General features: G+C 26.6%; 1 protein-coding gene across 2 annotated transcripts in view; it reads right to left on the bottom strand.

Moving 5' to 3' along the window:
* LanB1 (laminin subunit beta-1) overlaps positions 1 to 27,506 on the bottom strand; it is a 62,853-nt gene that overhangs the window by 32,154 nt on the left and 3,193 nt on the right. Inside the window, exons 2-18 of one of the 2 annotated variants that reach the window (XM_071184324.2) lie at positions 26,451 to 26,525; positions 23,468 to 23,590; positions 21,616 to 21,865; positions 19,463 to 19,649; positions 18,352 to 18,480; positions 17,578 to 17,850; positions 16,943 to 17,063; positions 14,505 to 14,693; positions 14,197 to 14,376; positions 13,195 to 13,304; positions 12,337 to 12,552; positions 10,549 to 10,707; positions 7,468 to 7,588; positions 6,210 to 6,337; positions 2,323 to 2,512; positions 1,955 to 2,098; positions 21 to 252 (exon numbers count right to left, since the gene is read on the bottom strand). In XM_071184324.2, the coding sequence (XP_071040425.2) occupies positions 21 to 252; positions 1,955 to 2,098; positions 2,323 to 2,512; positions 6,210 to 6,337; positions 7,468 to 7,588; positions 10,549 to 10,707; positions 12,337 to 12,552; positions 13,195 to 13,304; positions 14,197 to 14,376; positions 14,505 to 14,693; positions 16,943 to 17,063; positions 17,578 to 17,850; positions 18,352 to 18,480; positions 19,463 to 19,504 (2,234 nt within the window). In that variant the 5' untranslated portion in view covers positions 19,505 to 19,649; positions 21,616 to 21,865; positions 23,468 to 23,590; positions 26,451 to 26,525. The remainder of the gene's footprint in view (positions 1 to 20; positions 253 to 1,954; positions 2,099 to 2,322; positions 2,513 to 6,209; positions 6,338 to 7,467; positions 7,589 to 10,548; positions 10,708 to 12,336; positions 12,553 to 13,194; positions 13,305 to 14,196; positions 14,377 to 14,504; positions 14,694 to 16,942; positions 17,064 to 17,577; positions 17,851 to 18,351; positions 18,481 to 19,462; positions 19,650 to 21,615; positions 21,866 to 23,467; positions 23,591 to 26,450; positions 26,526 to 27,506) is intronic. The other variant, XM_071184323.2, reaches the window with a different exon arrangement.

Here is a 27,506-nt window from a genome sequence, read left to right as displayed (position 1 = left end):
AAAGCAACATCTTTTTTTACCTGTCACATTTAGGACCAGCAGTAAAATCACTGCAATCAATGCAATAGCCAGTTCTTGAATCACAGGTATCTGCGTGTCCATTACAGTCACAGCGTTCACAGTTGGGATAGTTCCAGAAACCTGGCTGACATTCATCACACTGACGTCCGTAAGTGTTGGGCCGACATTTGCAATTTCCGCTTTGTGCATCACAGAAATTGTCAAGAGATCCAACGCTGTTACAATCACAAGCTAAAGCAGAATAAAAAGAACATTGATTGATAACAAGAATATATAAATGGTACAAAACATCTTTCTTAACCATATACAGTACTCTCGAAACCTTGTTAAGTCAAAAAAATATTTTTCCTCTCAGAATTATATATCCACCTAATCGTAATTTGTATTCCTATGTCGAAGGTTTTTTTTTCAAAACCTTGTTATGTCGAATTTTTTTCGAAATAGAAAATGCATTTCTTTTAGAAAAATCGCAATGTAAGTTTATTGTAACTCAATTTTTTTTTCTATTACATGCATAGCTATTTTTGTCTTACTTTTAAAAATAAAATTATAATTGTTGTATTTAGACTTATAGTCAACTATCATTACATACATATTTATTAATAGTTATACTTATGCTTTATTACTCATTATTTTACTCATTAGCGTTATATTTTAGAATATATTTTTCTACTTTTTTGAGCATATCTAGTCCTGAACTTGCTATCTCAAAAACTCACTATCTCGAAAATATTTTTAGCGTCTCTTTAGCTTTGCGATATCTAGAGTATACTGTAATAATTTAATAAAAGAAGTCCCACTCTGAAAAGTAAAAAAGAATATATTCAAAAAACAAAACTGTAGAAATATTCAACTCCAACACCAAATTTCATTAAGAGATTTAACTCTCTTATATTATGATTTTATTCTAATAAGATTCTCCCTAATTCCTAAGAAAATATTTATAATATTAAAATGGTAAAGGTTAATCTCAATATTTTGATTTTTATCTTATTTTTTCCATAGTTCCAAATATTAAATAAAATATTTTATTTAAAACTAAATTTTATATAACAAAAATGAAGTTAAACATATATTCTTTTACAAAATATTAAATTTAATATTAAAGTCATGCAAAACAATTGTAAAAAATGAACAATAAACACATATAAATAAATACCAAATACTATTTTAGCAAATTTTAAATAACATTTACAAGATGATTCTTCTCTACATGATCATAATTGATATATAAAATATCTATGACAAATTAAATAATATAATAATTTCGTAAATTAAATTCATTAATTTCAATTAAAGCTTATTTCTGTTAATAATAAATATTCAAATGCGTAGTTCAGTTCTTATAAACACGATATTGTTGCAATTATGTATACTTAATCAGTGCTTTTGCAAGACTGAAAACTGTATGTCTTTATGGCCCAGGACATTCAAATTTCTTTTTTTCAGTAAAAGCAGTTCCCAATTAAAAATAATATGAATTTTTCATTTATATTCTTCAGTGATATCACTGCCTTAAAAGTCTTCAGTGTCTGCATTTTGAGCTGAAATCCCCGTAATTGTTTTAAATTCTTCCTCACGTATTTTGTCCTAGCATTAGCAATGTATTTTTTTTTGCTTAAATTTTTTCTACAAGCAAAAATAGTTATTTTTTAAATTTATTTATTCTTTTTAAAAATCAATTTTGTTAACTTAAATTTGTTAAAGCTCTATTATTAAACACTATAATTCCAGACTCCAGAGAAAGCATAACTTTTTGCTATGTGCCTTTTTTGTCCACTATTTTTAGCTTTGGAATGTCCCTTCAACTATTTTTGGTATATTTGACACACTATAAGATGAATCTCTGCTTAGTACACTTAAAAATAAATAAAATAAAAAATAACCAACAAAGTAAAAAACACCCAAATGTCAATAGAAAGCAATAACTTACGGCGACATCCTGCAGGTCCAAATCCATAAGTTCCAGGAGCGCATCGATCGCATCTTCGTCCAACAACGTGAGCTTTGCAAGTGCACTGTCCACCAAGATTATCACAGTTGGTACTCAATGATCCAGTAGGGTCACATGCACATTCTAAAAACAGCACATTAGATAAAAAGGAATAATAAACATCATCTCATTATTTTCAACCCCCTCAACACACATATGCTGCATTTCACTGGTAATTATTATTATTAAACTATTAGTAACCAGGTTATTTAGACATTAATAATCTGTTAACAGGAAAATTTTGCAAGCGATTTCAAATATATTTTTAGAAATGGATGAGTGAATTAATTGTTAGTCCCTAAGCTTACCATGAGCCTTATCATAGACATAAAATCCTATGCTGTACAGATACTTTTTACACACTTCGTTTGGAATCGGACGTACGACCGAGTAAAAAGCTTGACCGCAGCGGAATCGCTCAAATTCTTGTCTCCTGTATTCGTTGGCAGCTGATCCATGGAAAAATGATATGCTGTCTATTCTTGGAACGAAAGCGATCTGAAAGAGATCATTCGTAAGTTTATTATTCATTTAATCAAACAAAATAATAAATTTATGGAATTAAAATTTTTATTACAGTGCTCTCATTTTTAGGTACTTATCTGACAGTTGGACACCAGAAAAGAAACAAAAATGACAGTGCAAAAATGGCAGTAACTTCCTTTTCAAGTAGGGGAAAAAATTATGATAATTTTGTCACATTATTAGTCTATATTTTCACTGATCCAAACACCAGTTGCCATTTTATTAGAAAAAAAATTTTTATACGAATTTAAATGAAAAGTTAGAATATAAAGATAATGTAATTGCATGTTTATGATGAAATATGATATTTTGCTATTGGGAAAAAAACCATGACCATGTAGAAATCAAAGCAAAAACTTAAAAATAAAAAAAAGGAAAATTATTTAGAATTATGAGAAAATAATCACAAGTAAAGCATGTCACAAATGAATTTTAAAATGTGTGATTCTAAAATAGCAAGTTGCTATAATACTGGATGAAAAATATTTAGATTTTCAAATGACAACCATGGAAAAGGGTAGCAATAACTACTGAAAACCGCAGGTTGTGCACCCCTATATTATATGTTTGTATATTATACGTTATGACGTTTGTATATTAGATATTAGACGTTTATAATGTGGGTGCTATATGTATTTTGAAGACGTGATTGAACAGCTAAGAGGGTGAGGGTTTTCATTGACAATGAATTTAAATAAATTATAATTACAATTTACGTATTGTCAATAGAACATAAAAATTTTGCCTTACTTTAAATTCTAATTCAAAGCTTTGGTTTTGATTGCTGGAGTGAAAAAAGAGATAAAGCTTAAAAAAGTAATAAGATTTTTAAAAACACATTCAAGTTACATTACTCAAACTAATTTTAATGTTTTCATGCCTCCTTTACTAGTGATTCAAAATATTTTAATAGCATTTCGGATTTCTTGGATTTAAAATTTAATGCATGACCTCTAATGACAATGCTCTTTCTCTTAATTTTCACCAAGTATTTTATATATAAAGGGTACGAAATTAAAACAAATAAATATATAATACTGCGCATTACCCATGTAGTTACAAAAAGAGAAAAATCACATATTATAGTGATAACAGATAAACATCTATTGTAGTACAATACTAAGATCTAAATCTATGGAGAGAAACAATATAAATACTTGTTCTGATATTTAATTAAAATAACTATTTAGAACAAATGAGGTATGAGGTTGAGGGGGAATGATACAGAAATGATTTCATGCAAACATCCTAAGCAAAACGATAAAAAACATACAATTATGTCTCCCTTTTTATTTCCTTGAATTGATTTTCCAATTATTGGTTATTTTTAAAACACCCAAGGCAACACGGCTGATAATTCAATTGACAACTCTGAACACTTTAATTTATTTTGAATAGTTATTGAACACATTTAGTTTATTAAATTTTATTGAACACTTCCAATGGTTCCACTGTTCAAAAACTATTCTAATTCAATTCCATTTACTTGTTTATTATATTATCACCATATAATAATGAAATAGAATAAGAAAAGATTATATTCCTGTCAACAAAGTAGCACTTTTATATTAATTAAACAATTTTAAAAATATTTTTTAACAAAATTTATAATTAACATAATTCCATATTTAAATAATTTAATATTAAAAAAACATGTGGTGTAAGGTTCATGCATTATGTGCAGAACAGGAATGTGTCTTAAATGCATGCAATTAAAATCACATAAGGGTTTATAGGTTGCATCTGGTGCAAATCTGGTGCTAAGGAGTACATTCAAACATATATTAAAATAGACCTTGATATGACAGGATTGTAGATATGCACCAAATACTTTTTCAGAATGGAATCCTGAAAATAATTATAATTAGGTTATCACAAAGCTTTTTCCAAATCTATATCTTAATGATCATTACTCTACAGAGGGAGATAAAAATGTAATACAGTAGGGAACCGATTATCCGGAACGGTAGTCTTTAGGTCACTCTTTCTCTCATTCAATTGAAAATAAAAATAAAAGCTATTTAAAAGATTTTTATCAACTGCAAGTACTTTCAATGAATGATTCTTTTCACTAAGTTTATACTTATATTTATATTCTATCCCTTCTCTTTTATTTTTAAAAGATTGCTTCAGGAGTCTGAATTTATACATTTTAAAATTTACTTTTATAAAATTATGCAAAACTGACTAATATTTCATTTAAATGCATTAAACATTTAAAAGTCTGACTAATATGTACAGATAAAATGTATTACATTAATAAAAATTGACTAATGTACATTAAAAATTCATCAAACATTAGAATAATTAGACATTAATAATAATTGATAAACTTGCTAAAGAAAGGAAGGAGAGAATTCAGTCACTGTTTTTATGCCTTTAAAAATACGAACAAGAACATTTTAATACGTAGTTAGTAATGTAATGTCTAAAAATATTTACAAAATTTATAACTGTAAAGCTTTAAAATAAAGCGTTTTCATATACACTACCAAGAATTAGTAAATACAAGAAAATATAAAAGCCTGCTAATACTTGTCATCAGCATATTATTATAACTAAAAATTGCTTTTAAAAGAGCCAGAAGTTTCATTTGTTTCTTTGGTAGTCAAGTATATTTAAAAATGTAAGCTTATAAGACAAATTTTAAATCAGCTTGCTTTAGAAAAAAAAAAATTCTCATCACTTAAAATCTTATTAAAAGCATAAAAAACCATCTTAATCATTGCTTATATGATTTCAAGAATTTAAATCAATTAATTTTTTTTTTAAAAAAAAGAAACAAGTGATTTAAAAGTGTGATTGCACTGATCTCAGCAATTTTATTTATTTTCTCAGGTCAATTTTTTATCAATAAGACTTACATATATTTTTTGTATACTATTTGTTTGCTGGTTTATAACTATAGGAAGAATTTTTAAAAATGGTCTCAAATTTAAAAGAATTTCTTAAATTGATAAGTCTTTATATTTTCATTATTTTCCTAATTTATCTTAACAATTCTACATAACTTAAAAATATTCTACAAATTTGGTAAAGATAATTCTTTTATACTATAACTATAGAAAGAATTTCCAAAAATTGTCTCTGAAATTTAAAAGAACTTTTTAAATTGATAATTGATTGATATGTCTTTATATTTACATTATTTTTATAATTTACCCTATCAATACGCAACTTAAAAATATTCTACAAATTTGGTATAGACAATTCTTTTATACTATAACTATAGAAAGAATTTCCAAAAATGGTTCTGAAACTTAAAAGAACTTTTTAAATTGATAATTGATTGATATGTCTTCATATTTACATTATTTTCATAATTTACCCTATCAATACGCAACTTAAAAATATTTCACAAATTTGGTAAAGATAATTCTTTTATACTGTAAACCATCCATAAATATTTCCAATTCACAAGAATTTTTTAAAAGATACCAGAAAAAAATTTAAACAAGAACATACACTGAAATTATTTCAAATTATTAATGGTAATTCACAATCAACACAGTTTTTTAACATTCAGGAATAATGTAAGCTAAATAAATATGTCACAAATACTTAACCTTTAAATATATAATTTCACCAACAAGTGTTTGTACTATTTTTTAAAAAAAAATAGTTTAATTTTTGTTTATTAAGGTTATAGTAAAATAAAAAAAATCCTCACCGAGTCTACGAGAACTGAGGCTGAGGGAGTTTGAACTTCTTTGTCATAGTGTTTGAACTCAATTCGTACAACATAGCTTTTTCCTTTTTCCAAACACGCAGGAGGATATACAACAGAAAACCTTTGGCCTACAATATTTAGAAAAAACATCATTATCACTGGATCTAAAAATGTGAAAGAAAGTAGATTTTTTAAAAAGATCAGTTAAGGTAATGATATACATTCTTGGCGGTAACTCAAAAATAATAATAATTTTGTGATTTTTTAAAAATAAATAGATGGTGTTGTTTAACATCCAAACAACACATGTGTACTTGGATTAAGATGAAGGTAGGAACATCCCTCACTCTCACAGTCAGAAGAATGTTATAGGAAAAAAAATAATAATTCCATCACTCCTAATGCAATATCAAAAAAACATCTCTTTGTTTTTGTGATTAGAGAAAGTTATATTGGGAACTGTAATGACGGTAATCAGGTGTGGCTGGAGTTTCATGGTATAATTGACTAATTGAAGATTGTGATGAAAATGACAGTTGAAGAAGAAAACTGGATAATAATTATAATAAAACTTTTATTTAGTAATATTTGTAGAGCTCGAGATACAAATTATAATTTTATCCACAAGACTCTCTAAGTTAAATAAATTTCGCATATAAATATTAATAAGGACAGGCTATGGGAGATAAATCACTTGCCTAATCCAAAGCCAAATTAAAAAGTGATTGAATTATTCCCAACGAACAGTTAGGAGCATGGAAGTGATTCACGGTTGGTGATTTAGCGAAAGATAACATCGCCAAAAATAAAACCAATCTCCATAATCCATATTACGTTTGAAAATAATTTGGCGATCATGAATCGCCAACAAGACTGTGAGAATTATTATAACCATGTAACTGTAACATATTTGTGGTAAGAAATTAAGAATAAAGAGTTATAAAATTGAAATATAAAGTCATCCATTACATTGATTAATAGGAAAAGAATAAAATATGTTACGTTCGCTTTTTATAAATTTTAATAAAAATTAACTAATTTATTTAAAATTTGGTAAAGAATGATTGAAAAAATAAGTTTTAAGATTTTAAAAAACATTTAAGAGCTAGGAAATATGTATAATGCCTATTGTGGCATCACAGGAACCATTAATGATCAGCAGTTCATGTTGTAAAAGATAAGAAATGTAATATTTTCACAATAATCATTCACTTAAAAAGAATTATAAACAAATTAATAATTATAAAATCACACTTACCAGATGGTAATGATACAAGTTTAATGTCATCTTGAGGAATAGTATTGGCACAGGGTCCATTTGGATCAACTGGTCCAGGTCTTTCTATCACAACTCTAGCTTCTTCCCATTTTCCAGGAAGCTGTGATAATGAAGATAAATGAATTATTAACCCGAAATGAATTAATAAATTAACAATAGCCTCCCTCCCAACAGAAATTAAATAAACTATCGATTCACAAACTATTTTTTAAAATAAGCACATCTACATATAGGGTATTTGTATATATCTACACTATATAAATTTCCATCATCATTAACTGAACTTAGTACAACTTTTAACTTAAACTGAAAATGCCTGTGATTTTTTTTTTGGCGTAATAATATATCAATTCTTCGGATTAAATTTAAAAGAGAACATAAATGTTTTTTTACTCCTTTAAAACTCAGTGAGAATAAATTTTTTATTCAAGTTAGTTATGAGAATTTTTTCATGCTATATTATTTTTCGACTGAATAAGAAAGCAAAAATTTAAGTTGTTTCGATTAAAACAAATAACAATGACTTCATTTAAAATATAGGATTTTCCAAAAAATATTTCAAACACTAAAAACTTTTTCTTGCACTATAATATGTCAAATACAAAAAAAGGTGGTAATGTGGATAAGAAGTTTATGACATAATTCTAATTAACATAGTGACCATCATCAGTTTAAATGAAGTCTGTTTCCAGAACATTTGATTTCATAAAGCAGCTGGTTTCATTAACCTGAATGACAACACTAAGGAAAAATTTTTTTAATGATTCCGTTCTTGCAGATTTGATTTTAAAAAAGGGCCGATTTTATAATCCAGCAGCCTTATTAGTGGCAATCACTATGTTAATGTAATAATAAAATAAGTTCTCACTTTTAAATTTGCTAAAGACAAAATAAATAAATAAATAAAACAAAATTAGTATCTAGAGCATTTTTTTTTAACAAAATGGAATTAATTTAAAATGAAATACTAAAGGATATCTACAATGAAACTTACAAATTACTAGATAATTAACTATCAATCTGAAAAATTCTAAAATTTGTCATTTAATGTAATGCCATATATAACAATAGCATATAAGCAAAACTTTAACTAAAATATGTATTTAAAATCAAGAAAGGGAGATATATTAGATATTTACAACTCTATTAGCTAAATCCAGATAATTGCTTACCAAATAATGATTTTTTTTTAAAAAAAAGAAAAAAACAAGACTTGAATAGGTTATAGTGAAAGAAAATTTTGCAAAACCAAGTTTATACATCCAAAAATATACCTGGAAGATGGCACCTTGTACAAGAAACCACATCTGATAAGCATGTACAGAAAAAAAAATTTAAAAGTTAGATTCCTAAGCAACCTGAATAAATCACAAAAATAAATTAGGAGATAAATTAAGGATCAAAATTATTGGAAATACTAAGACCAATGTGTATTTTACTCATGCAGCACAGATCTTCCTCACTTGCAGCACAGGATCTCCAGTGTGACATTGTTGAATTATAAAAATTGTGTAGGAAAAAAATTCTACACAACAAGAAAAAAAATCTGAGAGAAATGAAATTTTTCTGATTCTCATTTGCCAGATTGTTTGATTATTTTCTCCAAATTTATTTTTAAATTTTGTTTTCAAGAATGATTTTTCCCCTTTTCCTTTGCTCTGCTGTTTATAAAATTATTAAAAGCTGATTGATCATTAATTTTTCATGTACATCTAAGTTGATCTGAGACTGGATAATTCCCAGGAAGGTAAAGCAAGTTTGGAGTGGGGGTCGGTTTTGGTCCACTTGATAGATTTTTCAACACACTAAAATTAGTTAAAATACTAAAGTTTCAACCTACTAGTTTTACTTTATTTTCTTTTCCTCAATCTGACATGCATTTCTAAAAATATTTCTATTTAAAAAATTAGTAGCCCATTTTTATTTTGCAATTACAGTGCTATCTGTGAATCAAAATGCAAGCACTTATAAGATAATACAAAGTATTATATATAAATTGGATTTTTTTCCAGAGAGTTCAAATCTGCAATAAAAAGGGAGTCTCTAGTTAAGAATTTGAAGTTTTCTCCAATCCCATGAGTTAGATGGGGACAGTTGATCACTGATTGCATAGTTTGAAAATATTACAGATGTTCAGCTTTTTAACAGATGTATATTTTGCTGTATAGTTAACAGTTTACATATTTTTTTTTTTTTTTTTTTTTACATCTTGTATATTATAACATCCTTTTTTGTGGAGCAACTTTCAAATTTGAATCAAAAGTTTAAAAAGTCTAGCTATTAAGTATGAAAAAAAATGTGCATTGCACTTTTTATACAAAAATGTTTTTACAGTACATATAGTACATTGAAAGTAAGCTTTCATAAAATTAAAATAATATTAGGCAAAACCAGAAACAAAGTTTTTTTCTTTAAAAACAGTGAACATTTAACATGTAGCTGAAAATTATGATTGTTGTTTATGATTGTTATTGAATGAATGATTGTTATGTTGTTGAATGATTGTTTAGAATACTTTTTAAACACAAACTGTCAATAAAATTGTTAAAATCAAGAGACTATTAATGTTAATACATAATGAATACAATAAAAGTTAATCAAGTTATGTATTAATGTTAATACATAATACAATTAATACAAAACTTGATTTAATCCGAGATAATTTGAAGTAAACACAAAAATTACATCCCTTATATAATTTCTATGAAGGCTGAAAGTTCTCTGATTTATAAAAGCAGGGTGTGAAAAAACGGATCTAAGTTGTATCTTTAACAACTCTCATCAGACTCGGAAAAAAATTGCTTGAAAAATAATCACTTCATTTAAATTCATTAAAAACTGCTTTATTTAATTAAATTAATAAATCTTTAAAAAAAATATTTGAATCAGAGCTTTTGTTACATCATATCTGCATAATGCAAAATTAAAGAAATTTTTACTTGTCCTCTATTTTCCATTTATGTTAATATAAAACCATAAATGCATGAAAAGTCATTCAATTTAAATTAATGAAATGATAAAGGTTAAAGAATGCAAAGTTAAAAGTAAAAAATAATGTACCTGAGGCTCATATCGAACTACAATGTCATATTCCAGCGACTGAGGAATATCAGTGATGTCAAACTCCAGGTGTGATCCTTCAAACACCCTCATGAATCCTAATCCTGTCCATGTTGAATCTCTGTCTCCATAAGGCTCCCTCACTAAAACTTGTGTATCCTAAAACAATAAATGTTATGGAATGATACGTACTTTATCTAAGTCACACTAGAGCTGCACAACAATTGGCGATTGTCTGCGAAACATCCCTGAGGATGATCTGAAAACATGCCATCGCAATTTTGATCCTCTGCAGAGGGGGGATGGCTCCCCTGCTTTATTATGGAATGGAGATAAGTCTGTATCAATATATCTGACATTTTATACCCAGTATTTTAAAGTACCTAGCATTCAAAATGAATACATTCTTAAATTAATGCACTTATTTTGTATCAATTCATATCTAACATGTAAGAAAGTAAAACTGTCAAACAAATGAAAAAAATGACTTATTACACATATAAATGCATCAACTAGATCAGCGCTTCTCAACACTTTTGTCACCACAGATCGGTCAACGTTTGATAATTTTACCACGGGTATCTAAAGACGGGGCGGGGGCAGACACTGATTGTTCATAATTTAGATAGCGTTGATTTATTAAATTTAATTGCGTTTAAAACAGTTACATCCGTAGTACAGATGCGACTTTAGGTGACGGACTTTAATTTTAAATTTATCTCAGATAAGTTTTATCTCAGCTCCCAGTTAACCTCTCATCCGTAAAAAGTCACACAAACTCTAAAATACAACACAGTAAGTAAAATGGAAATAATATAGTGTTCCTTTGAGCAACCCGGTACCGTTTGATCCACAGGTGGTACGGATTTGAGGCTCGGAGACCACTGAGCTGAATGACACCACCGTTTTAAATTTTGTACCCCAATACATTCATTTATAGGAAAGAATTAAAATATCAACTTCACTAGTATCAGCTGAAATGGTACTCTAACTCAAAGAAGAATCGATTTCTTCTTTGAATTTAGTTCCAGCTGGACTGGCATTCATCTGTGCACTCATATCAATTTGCATTCATCTGTTGATATACATGTTACCGGCAAAGTCTATAGAATGCCTAGGCATTGAATATAATGCCTAAAACTAGCCAGCAATGTATGAAACGATTTATATTTCTCACATTTCCAAGGCATTCTACAGAATACCAAATGAGAAACTGGCAAAGTATAAAACACATCTCCGATTCGTCAAAATGTCATTCAAGCCTGCCATGTTGCAACAAATAGATTAGTTTCTTTTTTTTTATGTAAAATTTTTATTTGCCTTAATAAGAAAAGCATATGCTTTGTACAACGTTCTTTTTCCTTACGCATTTTTATTAAATTTGGTTTAATGGCACTCATTATTTTTTTAAAATAACATTTTTATTTTTGAGAAATGTACATCAATGTTTTTACTATACTTTACCTAAATAGCATTTGTCACTCTATAGAATGCCAAGGTATTATATACAATGCCTAGGGAAAGTGTGTAATAGTTGGTTACTTTTTTTAAACTGACACAAGAAAATTGATATTTGTAACAAATTTATTACCAAGAAGATGTTTCTGTCTAAGCAACAGAATAAAAAAAAAACCACTAAACAATATTAATAATCAGCATTTTCAACCTAAGTGATTGTTCATTAAACCTTGTAGATATAAGACGTGTAAGATGTGATATATTCATGGACATTTGTGCCTTTTTACTGTTTCCCTGAAATATAGATTTAAAATATAAATTGAAACTTACAGGTGTTCCTTTAGCAAGTTCAGCTTCAAAAACCATGTAGTCTAAATTCCCAGAAAAAAAACCAGCCTCAGGTTGATCACAACGTCTTCCACCAACGTGCGCTCGGCATCTGCACTGCCCAGTTATGACGTCACAGTTATTATCGTAAGAACCACCAGCATCGCAGTCACATGGTTTGCACCCTTCATCGTCATTGCTTAAGCCCCAATACTCTGGCTAAAAACAGATTGAATTTGTGAAAATACATTTAATATGACAAACCACATCAAAAGTAGATTTTGTACATTCAAAAAATTATGTTCAATGTGACATTAAATACATTCTATTACTATACATTACTATTCTTTATTCAATACGTTATATTACATTCAATATATAATCTAAAAGCTATGATTTCTCCTAACTTACAAGATTGGTTTAGTCACTTCATTTTTTTTTTTTTTTTTTTTTTTTTTTTTTTATTTTATTATTTTTTTTTTAAATAACCAATGTGAAAAATTCTAATATTATTGATAATAACCCAACAACAAAAGATTTATCACAAGTTTTAAAGAACTTAGTTCAAAAGAGAGGAAAATCTGTTTTAAATTTCAAAAAGATGTATATACACAGGATTAAATAATGCTTAGTCCAATAAAAAAAAATAGGGCATGTTAAAAAATAAACATAATAATGATAATTAATTATTATGATTAATATTAAATAATAAATATTAATAATTATTATTAAAAAATACTACAATTATTATTATAATAATAATTATTCCAAAAATTATTACAGTTGTTGTTAATATTAAAATTATTATAATACCAATACTATAATGCATTACCACAATATAACATGAAATAGACTACTCACAAGACACTGATTACAGTCGCGCCCAACGACATTCCTTTTGCACACACATTCTCCCGTATATACGTTACATCCATAGTTTCCAATGGTGCCAAGTACATTGCATGTACATGCTGAAAAGTAATTAATATTACCAAAGTTATTAAAAACAGCATAATAATCACAAAAATTTACATTAAATGCAACACACAAATTCGTACAAATACTGCTTTATACACAATTAATAACGTAGCCGAATTAAAAATTTTAAAAAGTAGGAATAAATTTACAATAATTACAGTAATCAACATTATAAAAGTACATTTTAAGAGGAATAAGAGTTTCACAAGTTGGTAAAGAGTCTTCTTTTTTTTCATTATTTTTTACTTTTTGTGAAACAGTTTAAAGAAATCAAAAATTTATTTTAAATTTTTCAAAAAGTTATTGAACATTGATATTAAACTTTCAATAAAATAGCTATAAAAATCATAAATCTTTTTTTCAAAAAGATAATTTTTTTTTTCATTCGATGACTAGAAAGTTTTTAAGAATATTTAATATTTTACTGATATAAAATTTCAAAATGATAAGATGCACTTAAAAATATTAAAATTAATTGTAATGTTTAAATAACATTTATAAAATGACTTAAAATCTTTAAAAAATATTTCTTTCAAATTTGCTTATAATAAAACAAGTTCCATTTTGCTAAATCACCAGTTAATCAAGTAAAGGATGTACCCCGCTTTAATTGAAACCAAAAGTGCACAGATGTAACGTTATAAGAAATTTTTAAACTCTTGTACTAATTTTTTAAAAGATAAGACAAACTATTTTAAGCACTATGAAATATGTATTATAATTTTAAAAAAAACATAAAACATTTTAAAAAATAAACAAAACACACACAAAAATACCTTGAAGATGGAAATATTTCTGAAGTCTCTAAAAAATATATATATATATAATTTGTCAAAAATATCAATTATCCTTTACTCACAAAAATATTACACACGAGTCATTTACCTTCGCATCCCTCAGGGTTTTCTGCCTGGAAATTCCAAAAGCCGTTTTTACACCGATCACAACGACGCCCGTCGACATTCCGTTTACAGTGACAACGTCCAGCAACCAGACCAGAAAGTAAATCGGTACGGGAGTCACAAATGCCTTCATCTAGCGAACCAGTAGGATCACAATCACAAGCTAAAAATAAAATCAATATATTAATAAAAATAAAACAAACATAATTACTATGTGCATGTTAGTAGATTGCAGTCATAATAAAATTCACCTTAAACTATGTGCATGTCAGTAGATATGACAAAACTCACCTTGACATATATTTGGGTCTCTGATGTCCCTTCCTGGATCTTGATAAAAAAACGGCTTGCACAACTCGCAATTTCTTCCCTGTGTATTGTGTTCACAGTCATCGCATACACCACCACTGACTCTTCCTGTTGCTTCATATACTGCATTATCAAAGTGGCATTTAGATGCATGGCCATTACAGTTGCATCCTAAACAGGAAACAAATTATGATGAGTGCTACATAATCATCAAAACAACATTAAAGAAACATACTATGGTTAATGCTGTATCACATTTCAAGTAGATGATAATTAAAACAACATTTAGGAAACAAACTATGATTAGTGGAGGATCATATTTCAAGTTAATTTAAACAAATTAGGGAACAAACTTTGCTTAGTGCAGTAGCATATTTTAAATGAATGATTAGTAAAACTACAATTGGGAAACAAACTATGATCAGTGAAGTATATTTAAAATGAATGATTATTGAAACAACATTTAGATACTATGATCAGTGCAGTATCATACTTCACCCGAACGATTATTTAAGATATTAAAAAACAAATTATGCCATTGTAATACTTTAAGTGAAGAATTGATTAAAAAATAGTCTGGAAACAAATTAAAATTAATATTTCATTTCAACTTCATTAAAAAATAGAACAGTTAAAAATAAAGATCTAATGAATAAAATTTAAATACAATTCCATTTTCTCAATTTAATTCCGAGCATAACAAAAAGGAATAATTAAAAAATGGGTAATTGTATTTTATATTAAAAGGTTATTGCTTGTGATGAAAAGAAAAATCTTTATGTGTTGGCAATGTTGTTTGGCCATTCAGAAATGTTATTTTCCTTTGAGTTTCCTAGTGATGTCTAATCAGCTAACTCAAATATGCATTTTCTTGACTTAAAATCACTTAACCTAATACTCATTCTATCTTTTTCTCATTCTTTTTTAATTACCATATTTTTTGCTGTCAAATTAAAGCGCACCAAAATCATTTATGACGAGCACAAAGGGAGCACAACATTCAAACCGTATAACCAAGTACTCTTTCAAAACGGGTTTTAGGAAAAAATAACAACAGTTCATAAATTCTAACCAAATTTAATGTGTAGTACTTACTTTATTTATATTTCTGTTCAGTGCAAAAGAAGATTATAAATTTGCTTTTTAACTATCTTATTATGTCTTTATTGTGATATTGTTTTTCAGATTATTTTTAGACTTATGGCCCGAAAAAATATGATAATTTGCACCCCTGCCTTCGAAAGATGTTTTTACACACTCAAAAGTCACAGAGTACATTGGGGAGGTTCAGCATGAAATTTTTTACTCTCATGGTTATCAGCATTTGCCTTATATATATATATATATATATATATATATATATATATATATATATATATATATATATATATATATATATATATATATATATATATATACCTTTCTCTCTTCTATCACAAAGTAACAAAATTGATGGCTCATGAAAGCTTGCTTTAAAACTTTTCATGACCCCTTGACTAAATAACCCTTGTAAAATTCAGTGAAAAAAATTCAAATTCAAGCGCTACACAATTATCAATTTTACGTTTTTATCCTTGATTGCCTTTCCCATTTTGAAATTGATTTCATCGACATGCCAGAGTTATCTAGGCTTTCTTACTATATCATTATCATATTTTTTTCACATAATTAAGCTACTAGAGTTTTTGGAGTTGAAAAGAATTTCTTCTGATAAAATACAGATATATTAAAACACACTACAGTTGCTACGTACAAACATTGTAATCTATATTATAAATCTCAAAGACTGTTGTAATCTATATTATAAATTACAAAAATCGTTGTAATCTATATAATACTGTCAGATCTTATGAAATTCAGATATATTAGAACTCCCTATAGCTGTTAATCACAAACATTATAATAATCTATAGAATAAATTACAAAGATCTTTGTAATTTATAAAATGTTTCTTAAGCATATTTACTTTTTTCATTAAAAATTATTCCTTTTCTTCATATGATCATTTAACCAACTGAATTATAATTTTTTGTAAAGATTAATTTTGAGCTTGTACAGCACATTATTGTACACAAAATTAAATTTTTACTTCTTGAGCAACCATTTTAATACAGAAAGTAACTGAGATAAAGCTTACTTATGAAACATAATAGTTCTTAGTAATTTCTTTAAAAGTATGCATGCGTTTCAATTTGTAAAAAGAAATCAAATGCATTTTTGAGTTAAAACTGTTTATTTCAGTGAGTATATATTTATACATACAAAACACATAGCAACACCAATTATTCAAAAATATTCACCTTACCCCTTTTGTATAATCTGAAAATATATATTAAAAGGTATAATGCTTAGAAACATGATTAATGGGAATACTGCAAGTTGTTGTGAAAAATGGAAAAAAAATCATCTTGAATACATACTTTTACAAGAATTTGTTTGTCTTCCTATGGCTGGACGCCATTTTAAATCATTGTAAAAATCTTCGCACTCCTCACAGTTGGGACCCTTAGTATTGTGGGTGCACTTACACTGACCATGAACCTATATAAAAAAAAAATTAAAAAAAAACAATATAATATACATCTTGCTTTTAAAGATGAAACACAACACTTAGAGATAATGTTTTGCTAATGCATAAAAACTGTTTATTAGAAATAGTCTTCTTCCAACAAAATTATTTATAATAAAACATTTATAATTGTAGAAAAGAAACAGTGGAAGATGAAAAATGTACCATATTTACATATACATCAAAATGTTTTTTATAATGTAGGAAAATTCTAGTCTTTAATTCCTAGAAAAAGTTACAAAAATGAGTCGATAAATTATAAATTATTCACAAGAATTAGTTGAAATTAAATAAAAAAAACAATGGAAATAAAAAACAATGGAATTTTTTCTCTATTGCTTCAACTATTCTTTCTTTTGAAAATTTCTGGTGCTTTTGCGTGTTTCTTTCAAAGAAAGTTCTGTTATTATAGAATTAAATATTTTGTATTCTTTTACAATAAAATTAAATACATTTTTCATTCGATATCTAAGTATACAACCATACCATATCATGATTTCCTGAACCTATGGGATCTCCGGGTGCTGGTACACATTCACTGGCATGGCCATAGCACGAGCAACTTCCTCTTACAACCATATCATAAACAGCATAGTAGTATTTTTCTTTGATCTCACCTCGAGAATCTAACAGATTATCCCCGAGTGTATGAAGTTTCGTGAAATTGACTCTTAAATTAGTAACTTTCAACAAATTTTGAACATCAGCACTGTATGGGTCATCAATTGGAATGTTCGGAGGTAAGACTCTAAAGATAACCTAAATAATTAAGCATAAAAAATGTTTTAATAATAAAAGTTAATCAGAAATTCAAATTTTTAACTACAAATCAAACAACACTGTTACCATAGTTAAAAAATAAAAACTCTCAATTTTTTTAAAAATATCAATTAAATTTATAGTTCAAATGCAAAATTTCAGCTTTAGTTACCTAATTTAAAATTTTTACATTTGAGATGTAAACTATTAACATGATCTTTTAAAACAGCCTTTGAGAGTCCAGTAAAAATAGCTTATTACTAATATACAATTATAAATTTAGTTAGAAGCAAACTTAAATAGGTAAGCAATAAGTCAAGTGGCTTAAAAATTTTATTCTTAACAATTTAAAGGTACAATAATTCATTTGAAATATTAAAATAATAATTAATAGCCCTGTAAAGGTAGCTAGTTGAAAATTATCTTTATCAACAAAAAAATTTTTTTTCATGAAAAACATTAAATCCTTTAGAAATTACACTTTTTAAGTATTTCACTTACCTCCCCCTCTGTAGATGGTTCTACTCCTGAATAATGAGATTCACAAACAACATCAGTGATCTTCTGTCGAGGTCCTCGAGGAACACCAGGAAAAGATTCACTGCAGTCATAGGCAAAATATTGGTAGACCTTAATGAAACATACATGAATAATAAGTACTAACGTAAAAAAATTTAAGAGAATAGAAATTATGATACAAAAAAAATTAATAAAAATTAAACATTTATATTGATATTGATATTTTTGGTTAAATATTACATGCGACATATTCATTTAGCAATATGATTACAAGAGCAAACTCCATGGGATTTGAGGCAGCAGTAGCTATTTAAATAATTTTCAAAAACAAACTCTGTCCCTTCAACAATTATTCAGAAAAGGATTAGGCAAGGAAAAACAGCACTTGCTAAATTTTAGAATTCCTTCAGAATTTTTTTCTCAAAAATTTAAGGCTATAAAATTATGATATTAATAATTTTGCATAGGTAATTTAATAGTGAACATTTTTGTATTTTTATAATTTTTAAAATATACTTTTACTTAAAAATTTACTTTAACTGATGAAAATGGATTCAAAAGTAGCTGAGAAAATCTTTTAACATAATAGCTACAAAAGCAAGAATTTTTTTCAAAAATGTAAAAATACAGAAAATTACTTAATGTAAAATTACTTTTCTAAAAATGATGATTGAACATTTTGGCAAAAAAAAAAAAAAATCAAGAAAAAAACGCTTAATATATATGTTTCCTATTTTAATTGAGTTATTTTGCAATGTTCTAACAAAAGGCTACTGAGTGTAACAACATGAGGAATACTTTGCACTAGCTGCTAGAAGAAAACTATAGAGCATCAAATTAATTGTAGAAATCAATTTCAATCCTTCTTGTCATCCGCTGTCATGAATTCACAATTATGCCAAATCATGAATGAAGAAGGCTCAGGTGCCAAAAAAGACAAAGCAGAAATTTATGTAACTTTCATTAACTCTAAAACACACTTGTTTTTATTTTAAACTGTCCCATGGCTACTTCAGAGTTCGATGCACTTATATGGCTACGTCTACTTTTGTTAAGTCAATATATAAGCTGAGGTTTAAAGAGTTGAAATTACCTTCCAGGTAGCTCCAAAATCATGAGACCTTTCAATCAACATGGCTGCAGGTCGAAATGTTTTAAAGGTTGTTATTAAATGAGTAAAATGGAACTCCTTGTTGTTTAAGTCAAGCTGTATATATACATTTTCCACTCCATTTTCCGATTGCCACCATTTTCGAGGTCCTCTAAATTTTTTACCAATTCTACAAAAAGAATATAGAATATTAACTAAAATAAATAATATAAAAAGTAAAATACTTAGTAATCACTTATTTTGATAACAATAATACATAGTACATAATGAAATAAGAAACACATGCTGTATATGCCTAGAACTATAATAATAACTAGAAACTAGTTTGCGCATTATATGACACAAAAAAATTTTTATCAGAAAAGAACTTGTTTATTTCTTGCACAAATGAAAAGTAGAATAAATAATAGCACTCTAATAATTAATGATTACATAATTTTTATTTTATTTATTTCAATAGAAAATTAAACACTTTCTGCATTTCTTGTTGTTCTTAATGATATTATTTTTAAAATGGTAAGATATTTTGCCCATGTAGTTACTTGACAAAAATGTAGAACCGAGCTGCTATTTAAATGAGTTATGTAGTTTGAAATATAACTGTGAGAACTGAACAGAAAATATAAAGCAAAATAACAACTTTATCTATTATCATAAAAAAAAGAAGGGAATTTTTGATAGTTTTTGATTTAAACATTAAACTCTAAATTTTGGGAGCAACTTGGTTGATTTCCCATACAGAAATCTGTGCTACTCAATGGTGTTACCATTGAGTAGCACAGATTTCTGTATGGGAAATATTAGTGGCATCTTATTTTTAATTATATTTTAATTACAGCTTAATAGCACTTTTAAGTTCTGTTACATGGTTACTTAATTTATATGATATAAATTTTTGATTATTGTCTTAAAAGTAATTTTTGCTCTTTTTCTAATGATTCCTGTTTTAGTTCATTTGAAATTGACTTTGCTTTTTGAATACATGGAATAAATTCTCGCATTTATAACTTAATCAGTTTTGTAGTTTCATTAATTGTTCACTTAAGAATTTTCACTTTCAACTTTTCTTCTTCTATTGGCATGACAACCCTTTGTGAGCCAGAGCCTTTCACAGAACATAATTCTATTCTGCTCTTTTTTTTCAACTTTTACTCAAACTAATTATTTTGGGTCTGTTAAAAGAGCTATTCTGTTGATACTCTCTAGAATTTTATAAGTTTGCTTCATCTAAAGGACTGCTGCTAACGTGAGTATTTCAAGGTGAAGTAACATAAAGCTCTCACACTTGTGAATAGGAAGTTTAACTTGCTTCAAAAATTAAGGTAGAAGAGATCAACATGATTCGAGGGCTCAAAGCAGTCACTCATTATCAAGACCTGCCAATACTTGAATGACAAAAACAAAACAGATAGAATGAGAGAAAAACTTTTTCTCATCATTCATGTGTTGATGGGTCTTGATAATAGGCACCTATGCTGAACGTGTGAAGCTTGTCATGGTTTTTCTTTTTTTGTCATGGTTTTTCTTTTTTAGCTAATGAAGTCTTCTATTGACAGATACGTTTTTTAACTTCACACATTTCACATTCTCTTAGTTTGTTTGCAGCTGCTGTAATTTGATAAGTCTGCTTCATTTTAGAAATTGCTGTTGACAAGTGTACTTCAAAAATTGACACAAGATTGAAAATTTAAACTATTCATTGAAATTTGAAAGGTTTTTCACACAAAAGATTTTATGATATGAACATAAGATACATATTAACATTCTGCTGAAGTGCCCGAAACTCATACTTTTGGTGGTTTGACAGATTTTAAATCATTACTAAAATTCAATCCATAAAAAACTTTGACAATATCTTGGACATCTCTTGATACTAGTCACCACTGAAATCAAAGTACTTCAGCATGGACAAAGCTGCAGGCAACAGTTAAAAGGGGGAAAAAATAGGTTATAATATTGTTTGAGACTAATTAAAGTGCTAGGATAGGAGAAGGAGTAGAAGAATTTGAATATTAAAATATTATTGAACCATAATCATTATCAAGCGTCATTTTATCAAAGATTATTATGATTTTACTAAAAATTCATAATTATTAAAATTAAACAAATAAATGTAACAAAACATATTAAATTACGTTGAAACTATATTTTCGATGCCGTGGTACAACTTGGGAATATCTTTATTTTCAGGAACTGAGTGACACTTAAAGCACTTTTTCCGTTCTTTTAAATGGCTGACGATGCAAAATCTTTCTTCTCTTTTAGTTCCACAAGTAGAAGAGGCTGTTAAATATTTCTCACGTCCGATCAAGAGATTACCAGTTGCAGGGTAACAACTTGACTCTTCACAGGCATGGACAGGGGAAAAACTTTGAGATGGAAAGACTGAAATACAATAATAAACATCACTATTTCATTTATGCCAATTGGCAACACAACTATTAAGAAAAAGATAACTATATTATTTAGCAATATTTGGACTTCTGCAGTATCCAACACAAACAGTAGAATAAACTTTAAATAATAAAAGGAACTAAATGAATACAATAAAGAAAATCTTATTTCAAAATTGAAGGAATTTTGTTTGAAAAACTTACTGTTGAAAAAAACTTTTGTTAAAAAAAACAATTTATTAAATTAATTTAAGTAAAAGTTTATTTTTGAACTGGCTTTTCAATCAGGTATTTTTCATGTGAAAGGGGCATACTATTAATTACATTATGTGTATAAATATTAAGTTTCACTCCAAAGTACATGAAGTCTGATATAACTTCTAATGCAGCATATACTTGTAGTAATAGTTTATGTAGTATAGTCATAGTATTGATTATCATTTTTGGCAAACAAGGATTGACAGTACTTTGGATACTTTATCTTAGATTTGCCAGGATGCTTTCAATCAATTTTCTTAAAGAATTACCTAAATACGTAGTTGCATAAATCCCTTACTTATTTTATTATTTTTGAAAACATTGTTCCTTACAGTTACTTTTACAATGTTTAGATGCATATAAATTTTTGTAAAGTTTATATAAAAAAATTTTTTACATAAAAACACTATTATTAATAAAACTCTGACTTTCACAAATTGGTATTGTGAAAGCTAAGATTAAACCACAATCCTAATTGTATTTTCTTGAAAATATTTAATGGCAATATTTCTAAATGAAAATTTTTGGGAAGTAGAGCTTCAGATTACTATTAATTTCTCTGATATAATGACCCTTTGAATGTAACTTTGCTTTTTCAAAATTAAGAAATAAATAAATGACAAATTAAGAAATAAATATCGACCAAAATTTAAACAAGTAAACAATTTTAAAGATTTTTTTTCCAAAACATTAGGAGGAAAGAATTTTTTTTAAATAGTAATCTATAATGTAAATCTATATTTTTATTTTAAGGACTATAAATTAATGTTTCCAGAAAAAATAAAAGTAGAGGTCAAAAAATTAAGGTTGCCATGACACCTAAAAAAAATCAAAGTCGCCAACACCACCCAATATTATAAATAATCCATTTTTTTAAACCCAAAACTCTGTAACATTTTTGTTCAAAAGAAAAGGGAAAAAATTATTTTTCTTAACACTTGATCAGTACATTCTTAAAATCTGCCTTCCTTATTAAGTCTAATGACATCATTATCTGCAATGGTTTCAGTTATGCTAATCTGTACTTATAATCTTATTTAAAAATGAAAAAAGATCATTTTAAAAATTATACAGTTACTTTCAAATAATACAATAATGGCTTTAAAATTTTTTACTTTTGTAAAGAACATGAGGATTTCACTAACTCAGTGAAATGTTTTAATAAAAGACTTTTGCTTCGTTAGAAACTGTAGCTAAGTTGTGACACATTTTGATTTATTTTTAAAATGCTCAATGAATTTAAAATAATTACAAGTCAATCTGAAAACACGCAATGTCAATTTAATAAAATATAATTAAAATAATCAAAAGCTACTATGAATGCAACAATGCTTACAGGAAGGAAGGAATGCTGAAAATTTATAACAATAACATTGGTTTTAGTTTCAACATCAGGTCTCTATCCTTCACAGAAAAAACTTCTTTTCAAGTTCCAAAACCTTTCCTTTTTGCATCAGATCTATTTTTAACATCAAAAAATTTTCTCTTAAATATGGTTAAACATTTCAAATGTCGTTAGGTGGTTAGTCCTTGTTAGCAGTCATGTGATATCAGTTGTAGTTAGACGCTAGAATTTTAGCTTAATCCTTCAGAAGCTTTGTTAATTCCATTTGTAGTATTTTTAAGAATTATTACCGTTTAACGATAACAGATAAGATATAAGCAAATTCAGTCCATTTCCCCAGCAAAGTTAGAGCTATAAAATTATTCAAAAATATGAAGATATTTCAACAAACTGTTTTACGCTTGATGATCTCCATACGAACTTGAAGCATGATATGAAGTCTCCTAATGATGAAACACCTAAACTTTCATTGTCTATAATATGTCAAAAAACTGCATAAAGAATATTTATTTTCATTGAATTTTATTTTACAAAAGTGAGATCTGTTTTAATTAAATAGTTCAAAATTATAATTATTACTAAAAAAATTATAGTGTACAAAAGAACCAATATAAGCAATTTTTGTTAAATTAGAAGAAAAAAAACAATATGTTTCAAGAGTTAATGAAATGAAATAATATTAATTTAAAAGAGATATTTAATATTACACCATTTGATAAAAAGGAAAACTTCTTCAAGAGAGGGATATATTATTAAATCCGGTCAATTTTGGAAGAAGCGTAAGCACAAACTTCAACAGAAAACATACAACAAAATTATAATTATGGTATTCTCATTGTACCTATAGAATAATAACATAAATACTGAAGTATGCATCAAATTTTTTTTTAAATTTATATAATTTTATTGTTATAATAATTTTATTTGAAGATATTTCACTTTTTAATACTGACATATAAATGAACATTTAGCTTTCAGGCCAGACAACTGGTTTTTAATTTTAAAAAAAATAAAGTTAATGAGGTAAGACAACTTTCTACTCTGAGGTTTCTCCTCTTTTTTTATAAGCCACCAAGTAAAATTTTTCAAAATATGTTAATATATAAACAAATAAAACTAAAATAAAAAATAGATGGTGAAAATACTAACTTTAACATTGAATTAAGCATGAATCTATAAACTATATAGGGATCAACTAAATATAAATAATTTTGTCTTAACTCCTGAAGATAATTAAATAAAAAGAATCATGCTTTACAGAGATTATAAATATACTTATTCAATTTCACAAAATGAAAAATTTTGCTAAAGATTCGTTAATCAACGAAAAAAATTTTGGTAAAATTTTTTTCAAATTATTTTAGGACAGATTAATAGCAAATAATAAAATTGATTAAAATTGCAATAACATTAATACATTTCCAAATTTACATGTCAACACACAAAAAATAAAAATAATTGTACAAATCAAGATAGAATTAGTTGTTATGTTACAATAATTAATTTTAGAGCAAAAAGAATGTGAGAAATGCAGCATCTCATTTTTTTATTACACTAAAAATAAAAACCATATAGAATGAAAATGATATGATTTTAGAATGAAAAAAATACACAAATTTAATTCTGCACTCTGTTAATTTTATTAATTTAAAAAACTTAATATACATTTTGAGATCTTGGATTACAACAACATTTTAATTGGTAATAAATTAATTGGTACTTATAAAATAATAAATTATACCAACTTTATTTGAGCTCTATACAAATTTAAGTATAGTAATAAGAAATGAAAAATAATATGTGTAAATATTAACTACTGACAATACAATTTATAAAAAATTTTAATAATTTTCTTCTAATTTTAAAAACTAAATTTTAATGGCAAAAATATTGCTTAATAAACAGTTGGAATCATTCATACAATCCTTCTAGAATAAAATAGGTTCAATTAATAAGTCAATTGATTATTGATGAAAGACAAATAGTCAGTTAAAAAATTTTAATAATTTTTAGAGTATTGTAGGTATAAATGCAAATTCATATTTTTTAACCTAACGAATTGCAAATAACCTTGTAATTAAAATAAATTGTAAATGTTAAGTAATGCAAATAACATTCCATTAAAAAACTTGATTATAGATTAAAAGCCTATCTAAAGTAACATAAAAATATTAACTACTTAAAAAAAAAAAATTATTTTTCTTTAATTTTGTGTGTGCAAGCATTCAATATGAAGATTATTTATTTATTTATTTTCTTATTAAAAAGACAATGTCTAGTCTTGTGGAAAGTGTATGATCAAACAAAATTAAAGAAATGACATAAGGATTTTATCTACATTTAAAATTTACTTTTGACTACACACAAAAAAAAAACTTATATTCAATACTTTTTAAAAGTTTTAAAATAGATTTAATAACATTTTTTTCTCACATTACATTACATTCTTTTATAATAAGTAATAAACATTTGTGATTAAAATACATAAAAGGATTAAAAAAATCAGAAATATATTAATATATTTATTGAATATATTATAAAAAAAACAGTGAAAAATTGTACTACTCATATTTTAAATAAAAAAACATTGCCATAAATTTATAAACAATTATACTGCAAGTGATAGAATAATGAAATTAAATATACTGGTTACGTTAATGTGAATATTTTTTATTTTAGTCCAGATTCACAGTATTTTGAAATGAATGAAAGTTTAAATGAAGAAAGGATATACTTTGTGAATAACATGATTAAAGCTAAACAATCTGAATAAAGCACAAAAATGGATATACTATAGTGCTCCGATCTATCAACAAGAAATTTTCTCATCAAGAAAACAAAATTTATCAATGTCATTATTAAGGCAAACCAACATATGTGAGTAACATAAATGTTAAAAACAGGAATTAAAATATAACAGTATCTTCTGTTAAAATAATTAAAATATAACAGTATTATTGTATTAATTGAATACCTCTCTCTCTATCTCTGTCAGTCCATCGCCTATCACCTCTTCCTCGCAAATGACCATCTTCAGAGGCCACTAAAACTAAAGCAATATTTTAAAATTAATTCTAAAATTATTAACTTAACAATTAACATTTTGGAAATCTCTTTTAATGTTTACATTGAAAAGGCTAAAAATGTAAAATAATTTGTTAAGACATAAAATTAAAATAATTTTAATAAACAAAAATCAACCTTTGGGATATGGGGTATAGGGGAAAAACATTCTTCCAATTTTGGCCTTTCTGTGAACCCCCAGTGGGTTAATGTCCAAATTAATTGATAATGTAAGGTTATCCGAAGAAATAATGAAAAGAAGAAGCATGCAAATTATTAACTTTAAAATAGACAAATAAATAAAATAGAAACGGAAATCTCCCATGTAAGAATTTTTCTTTCTTTCAAAAATTGCAAAATATTCATTTTGAGATTTAAATAAGGAAATGTATTTACTTCAAGCTTAAAAGAACTTTTTGATAGATATCTTTTTCTTTTAACCAAATAGTGACCTTTCAATAAACAAAATATTCATGGGACACTGTTAATTGAATTCAAGATAAAAAAGAAAAGCCAATTACCAAGAAAAGCTAATTACATTTAAATAAAATAAAATATAAAAAGCAACTTAACAGGGTAAATAAAACAACACAAAAAATTAAAATATATTAAACTGCATAAAAATTAGAACAAAAAAATTTAAACGTGTCAAAATATATTAAACCTTTAATCAACGAACAATATATTTCAAATCTGCAAAAAATAAAATATAAAAATTAGTTCAAATTGGAAATATTTTTATATCATCATCGTCACACCAATCAATCACCAAGACATCAAAGGGAATTTAGTCTTGTAATTTTTTTAAAATAACATGTAGACATTTTCCCAGGGAGGGCTCTTTCAATTAGTCCCCCTTCTGTGAAGTTTGTTTGAGTTTCACATGGACCACTGCCAAGAAGTTGCCAAGATTCGATCAGGATAGATTCTGCAGATCACGATACGAAAGTTGTCTCTTCAAATTGGA

Source organism: Parasteatoda tepidariorum, chromosome 10 (genome assembly GCF_982258835.1).
Source record: "Parasteatoda tepidariorum strain Cologne lab strain chromosome 10, Ptep-v5.0, whole genome shotgun sequence".
NCBI lineage: Eukaryota > Metazoa > Arthropoda > Arachnida > Araneae > Theridiidae > Parasteatoda > Parasteatoda tepidariorum.
This window is presented reverse-complemented; position numbering and strand designations above follow the sequence as displayed.